The 6000-nt window shown below is 48.2% G+C and overlaps 1 protein-coding gene across 5 annotated transcripts in view; it reads left to right on the top strand.

The window, feature by feature from the left end:
- The first annotated feature begins 1093 nt into the window (after nt 1–1093).
- The window catches only part of SH3PXD2A (SH3 and PX domains 2A), a 223760-nt gene continuing 218853 nt past the window's right edge, over nt 1094–6000 (top strand). For 3 of the 5 annotated variants that reach the window (XR_001556150.2, XM_015867111.2, XM_015867109.2), the window contains exon 1: nt 2018–2200. Coding sequence is in view for 3 of the 5 variants with exons in the window: in XM_015867111.2 (XP_015722597.1) it covers nt 2129–2200 (72 nt within the window). In the remaining 2 variants the exon portion in view is untranslated. Of the gene's footprint in view, nt 1112–2017; nt 2201–6000 lie in introns of those variants that run through there. The other 2 variants (XM_032445343.1, XM_015867110.2) reach the window with 2 other exon arrangements.

Below are 6000 nucleotides of genomic sequence, written 5' to 3'. Positions count from 1 at the left end.
TGAAAATAGCAGCTCCTTGCGAAACTAGATGAGAGAGAGTACCCGTATGGACATGCCAGTTAATAAGAATGTCAGGAAGGATGGGGGCAAAGTGTTTGGAGAGTGATGTATGTTTTCTTTTTTCCCTCACAATGAAATGTTTTGAAAGCTGATTTAAAACAAACCCTGAGTGTTTAAAGCGATGTGGGAAGCCCTTTATTCTTTTCTGGACAGAGTGATAGAAGAGGATGGAATGTGTAATGTATATTGATAATGGCTCACGGGAAAGAGGCATCCAAGACCCCAAAGACCAGCCATGCTGAGTATATTTTTATCAATGGGTTATTTGAATATTTACATTTGCAGGGAAGAATTTTCTTTGTTTGCTCTGCACACCGGGGACTTCTTGGCCAGTCTAAACAGTAAAGGTTTCTAATATAAATAATTGCTCTACTGCCTTGTGTCATGCAAGCAGATTAGAGGTGGGGTGTCCTGCGAAGAAGAGCAGGGCAGGGAATGCATTGAAGGAAAAAAGCGATGGTGAAGGCGAGAACATCTCCCCTCTGCCGGCCACCCGGTTACCAGAAGGCAATCTAGTGTTAGCACGCATCTCAGCATGGGGTGCCAGGATGTGAGCATCTGTCAGCTCTCTAGTTCTGGTGAACTGTGTGTGGTAGGAGGAGGAGGCCAGGTCAGAGCATCTCCTGCTGTGTGCTGGAAGGACAGCGTTATGCAGCAGGTAGCTGTGCTATGGCCTTGCTCCCGTTTTATTTCGTGTCCGCTTCTGAAGCTGCCAGTGGCAACCAGCTGCCAACTTCTCACTTTCAGACATCAGCCTTCAAGCTCAGTTGTTGGTGGCTTTGTGATTTCAGTGCACGCTTTGCAATGCATGTCAGAGAGCTAATAACAGCTGTAGTGAAAATACTGAGCCATGAGGCACTGATTGAACACCTGGTGGGAGGGCAGGACCAACCCAGGGGAGTGCAGGTGCAAGCAGCAGGTGCAGGCAATGCCTCTGAGTGATTGCAAGGGGTGGAGCCAGGATCCGACCCTTCCCAGACCTTATTTAAGGGCTGGCAGTTGGAAGTGAGGGGATTTTGCTGGATCCCTGCATACCTGAGGTCTTCCAAAGGTAAGTAGATTCTCTCCTTTGTTTTTGTGTCTATAGTTGTTGCTTTTGAGCATATTCTCACTCGCTGCAGCCGAAGACCTCGCTGCTAAGATGTCATTGCTGCACTTTCTGTTGTGTTACAGCAGCACAAAAGCTGTGATTCTGAAAATACACTTATAGGGTGTGTGATGAAACCCCACTGAGGCTGACTGTTCTTTCCCTGTAAATAGGGAATATCCTTTTGCCAGGAGCTGGGGCCTTTCTGCCCTGCTAGGCTTGCAGGTCTGCAGATGTAAGCAGTGCTGTGGGAACTTACTGGGAAATGGGGCGGAAAAAGAGGTTTTGGTGATTTCAGTTAGTTAGTTTGGTGAATGTCTCTTAATGAAATGAGCTGCTGGCTGGGAGATCGCACCCGAGTCCTCTTTTCCATAATAAAAACATCCAGAATAATCACACACAAAGTCACGGTGACTCGTGAAGCACATGAAATATCTGGCGCTAGCTCTGCTTTAAGTGTGACCAGGGAAAGACGAGGCTCCTTTCACAGCTGTGTAGAAAGAGTTGGTCTATCAGCAGCAGCCCACCTGGCGGATAGTTTGCACAGCGTTCCTCCAGCTCCGCTCCCTTTGCAGCCTTACCCCCCCATGGGGCACCGGCCCCCGCTGTGCCAAATTTCGGCCACTTGTTTTAGTGTCTGAGTGCCCCGAGCACCCCGCTCAGCCTTAGGGGACGGCTCCGGGACATAGCGGGGTCCCTCTACCGCCGGCTGCTCGCGAGGCACCGCCATCTCAGGGCAGGCCGCGCCCCCCGGTGCCGCCTCGAGGCGGGGTCGGGCCGTTCCCTGTGGCTGCGGGCCGGGCTCGGACAGGGGCAGGGCCGCCTCCGGGAGCGGGGAGAAGCCGCCGCCGCGGACGGGGCGGAGCCGGCATCGGGGCGTCCTCCCTCGCTCCCGCCCGCCGTGCCGGCCGGCATCGCCGCGGCGGGCAGCGCGGCGGAGGGTGCTGCCAGCGCCGGGAGGGAACCGCGGGGTGAGCGAAGATGCTGTCGTACAGCGTGCTGGATGCCAACGTGGTGGACGTGGAGAAGAGAAGGAACCCCTCGAAGCACTACGTGAGTGGCGGCGGGGCCCGACGGGGGGGCGATGCACGTGTGCGGCGGGAGATCACGGCAAACAGAGGAGTAGATTTTGCCCGTGGTTAGAAAACACATCTTCATTCCCTGCCTCTGGTTCTTCTGGGTTTTAGCTGCACACGGTCCTTTAAGTTTCTTTTCCAAATACAACCTGTGTTTAGATACACAGGAGGTTGGATTTTCTGTGTACGGGAGGTAAATCATCCCGCTTTGGTAAGGAATAGCCCAGGGGTGCTGCTGCCTGTGGTGTCAAACTACTCTGAGCTGATGTGCTTCCTGGCACTGCGTGTCTGCCAGAATCCTTTGAACTGGTGGCATTTGTATGGGCTGCATGAAAGATAACGCTGGAGATCGGATGTAAAGTTTTGTATTAGTATTTCACATCGCTGAGCGTTTTCCTCTGAGGCTTAAGCTGCAACCCAGGTCAAGGCTAGAGGGCACTATGTTGCTGAGAGATGCTGAGCTGCGGATGCACAGCGCGTCAGAGCTTCAGCTTTACAATTAAACGTCTTGTGCCCCATTCATAAGAGTGGGAGCTCCAGGTCTGCTCCCACTGTGCCAGCTGGACCGGTGTCTTCAGTCTGCTGCTCATTTACTGCTTCCCAGGCAGGAAAGGCTGCTTTTGTAGATTGTCACTGAGCAGTGGCTGACGCCACTGTTATCTCACCTGAAAGGTGACTGCGATTTGGCATCAGAGGCTGTGAAGCCTCTGTGGAGATGTATGACTGCCAAGCAGCAAGGTAGACAAAAGGGCTGGGAACGATACCTTCCCGAGCACTGGGAGAAATGAAAGTTGATTTTTTTTCTTTGTTGGAAAATAACTGGAGAAAAGGGATTTATGTCTAATATTGTCTTTTTCTCTACATTTCCATGTTCTTGTCTGTTCAATTCTTGACCAAAAGAAAAAAGGCAAATTAAATGGTTTGTTGTATAAATGGTGTTGTATCTGCCTTTCATCTGAGTAACCCGTGGTCTCTGGCTGAACAGCATTCAGCACAATGAATCTTGTTTCACGAACAAGCTCTGGAATAATTCAATTAAAAATTATCCATGTCCTTGTGGATCTCTTTACTTGAGATGAATGAATTAACCCATAGGTCCAAAAGTCTTGGCAGCTGCTTTGTTTCCTAGATTGCAGTTTGCTGCAGATGAATGTACTGCGGCCGTTCATCTGGCTTTGGCTGGAGTACTTCACTCAGGGTGAACTTGGACTGTCAAAGAATTTAACTCCCTGGATCCAATCCATTGGTCACTACTGGTTTGGTTCTGTGCTCTTTCAGCACGAAACCACTATTTTCTTCCAAAATGAACATAAACGTGGCTTGGGATTCTGTCCATTGCCTGTGTATACTTTGGACAGTGCAAAGCTTGCTGCTCTTTGCTGTATTTTGGTTCTGTAATATCAGAAAGCCCTTTTGCTTCCAACATCCCTAAGCACATTCATTCTGTGCCTTAAGGCCACGTGAAGCATTTGGCATGAGATGAATGATGTGTTTCTCTGGTGGAAGGTGATGTCGGTATTTCAGGCATTTTTAGCTTGAACTCCTTTCCTTTTAATTGTGATCTCTCAGGGCCATAGTGGATCCTGGAGAGATGAAGACAGGTTTTTAGGCATTGAAGGTATATGGAGAGGGCTAAATGTGAATGGCATATAAGCCCCTGTATCCTGCATGCTTGGCCTAGAAGGAATCATACCCTGGAGCAGGTGTCTATCTTGATAGCACAGCTTTTGTGGCCTTGACTCAGGAAATAAAACTAGAAGGTGGCTTTGTATATCCTTTACTGTTGTCCCTCTGTGTGAAACTTCTAAAGAGATTAACCTTGCTGGAAGATTTGTAGGGCCCTGTGCATGGGAAGAGATTAAAATCTTAGATCCAGTGCTATTTGATATGAACCCAGCCACTCACGCCCATAGGAAATGACTGCTGGGGAAGGAGTCTACCATGCTTCCCTCTGCATTCTTGTCAGCAGTGGAGGAACACAAAGATACCTGCTCAGCTGGTGGCCCTGCAGGGCAGCATGTAGAAGGATAAAGAGAGGGCTGGGTGAATAAATCGTATGTCTCCTGTATGGAATATCCCAATATAAGCCACTACTGCTCTTAGAACTTTTGGTTTTTTGAATTTGTTTCCTAGTCTTTGTACCAGTGGTCTTTTAAGAATTAATTTGCACTTGATGGTAATATTGTAAAAATGCTACATCTCTGTGCTTTCCCCTTTTCCTTTTACAAGAACAATGTCAGGAAGATCAAGTCTGGGTCTGCTGGAAAGACCCTTGGTGCTGCAGGGGTCATCTATTGGCTGAGCTATGCCGTGCTGAAGCTGGGTTAATTAGGACATTTGTGAATGGCTGATTATGTCAGTTGGAGATTCTGAAGCAAAAAAAGCTGGTAACAAAATCCGAATCCCTTTCCTGTTCTTTGCTACGCTGCAAGCAATCTAAATGTCTCTTCTCTCAGTTGCAGAAGTTCAGTCTGTCTGTGGGGTTGCTTCACTAGTTTATAATCTGTATTAAACATGCAGTGATCCCAAAACAACAATGGTTTCTCTAAAGAGATCCACTATTGATTCTTCCCTCCTTAAACCATTCATAGAAAAACTTAAAGAAGACGTGATCCCCTCTCTGCTTCCTGGTTATCTCCAGCCAGTTAGCTTACCAGTTACCTATCTGTCTGTCTCCTTAGGGAGTCCTGCAGGGAGGTTCTGCCTAGCAGATGTGCTTGATCCTGCACTCAGCAAAGTGAGAACAGCTTAACACCTTCACCTGTTCACATTTTCACAGCATCTGGGTAATGGTAATGTTCATTAGAAGGCAAGCGAATAGGGTTCACCCCTCCCCATCCCAACAATTTGCTCTTCCCTGAGTAATTACTGATGTGTGTGTCTCACTAGACATTTATATGCCTGAGGTCAGTTCTGAGGTCCCTAAGTGTGCCTGTGTTATTCCGAGGGCAGGGATATGTTCATCAGCACGGATTTCCTCTTTCAACACTGCTCTTCTCCTGTTGCAACTGGGCTTTGTGTGTTTTTCAGGTTTGTAAAGCATAGAGGGAAGGCTTAAGAAAAACAAGAAACAATGCTCTTGCTTTAGAAGTAGCCTCATTGTCTCTTTCCAGTGAGGTGCATTGCTGATTTTAGTCATCTGCATTTGCCTGCATGTAGTCCCCATTCTCAGCAGTGTTATTATTTCTTAATGCCACTTCTGAATGGCTCGTGATGGGCTCTGATAGGAGTCCTGCTGTATGGATGTGGATACTAAATTCCGTGGGCATTGCTGAGCTGTAAAGGGTTGTATTCTGCTGCATTGGGTTTCACTGCTGCTCCCAGGAAACCATGTGTGCATTTGTCACAAGTGCTCTGTTGTAAAATGTCAGTGAAGTCTGAAGGAAAAACATGTGCTGTTAGGGTCTGACTCTTCCCTATGTCTTGTTTGTTCCTGCTGACCGCTTACACTCAGGAGTGGCTCAGACTTTTCCTTGCCTTCATCTATCTTTGCTGCAGGCCACTGGTTATGTGACAACTAGTGCTGATGAGGAAGATCCAGATGTGTTATGGACTGCTAGGATTTTTGTATTAGCCCTTCATGGCTCCATGGGAGAAAGAGCTGGATTTCCCCCTGTGTTGGGTCAGTGTGAGCCAGATCTCTTCTGGAATGAAGAGAACATGGCTTACCTGGAGCTCTTGTGACCTATAGATCATGGCCCACAGGGGCAGTGTTGTGAGAGATCTGATGTGAAGCAGAAGGCAGTGTTCTGTGAGCAGATGGAGCACCTACTGAGG

The sequence above is a fragment of the Coturnix japonica genome, chromosome 6, assembly GCF_001577835.2.
Source record: "Coturnix japonica isolate 7356 chromosome 6, Coturnix japonica 2.1, whole genome shotgun sequence".
In the NCBI taxonomy this organism is placed as follows: domain Eukaryota; kingdom Metazoa; phylum Chordata; class Aves; order Galliformes; family Phasianidae; genus Coturnix; species Coturnix japonica.
The sequence above is the reverse complement of the archived record's forward strand: the minus strand, read 5'-3'. Positions and strand labels throughout refer to the sequence as shown.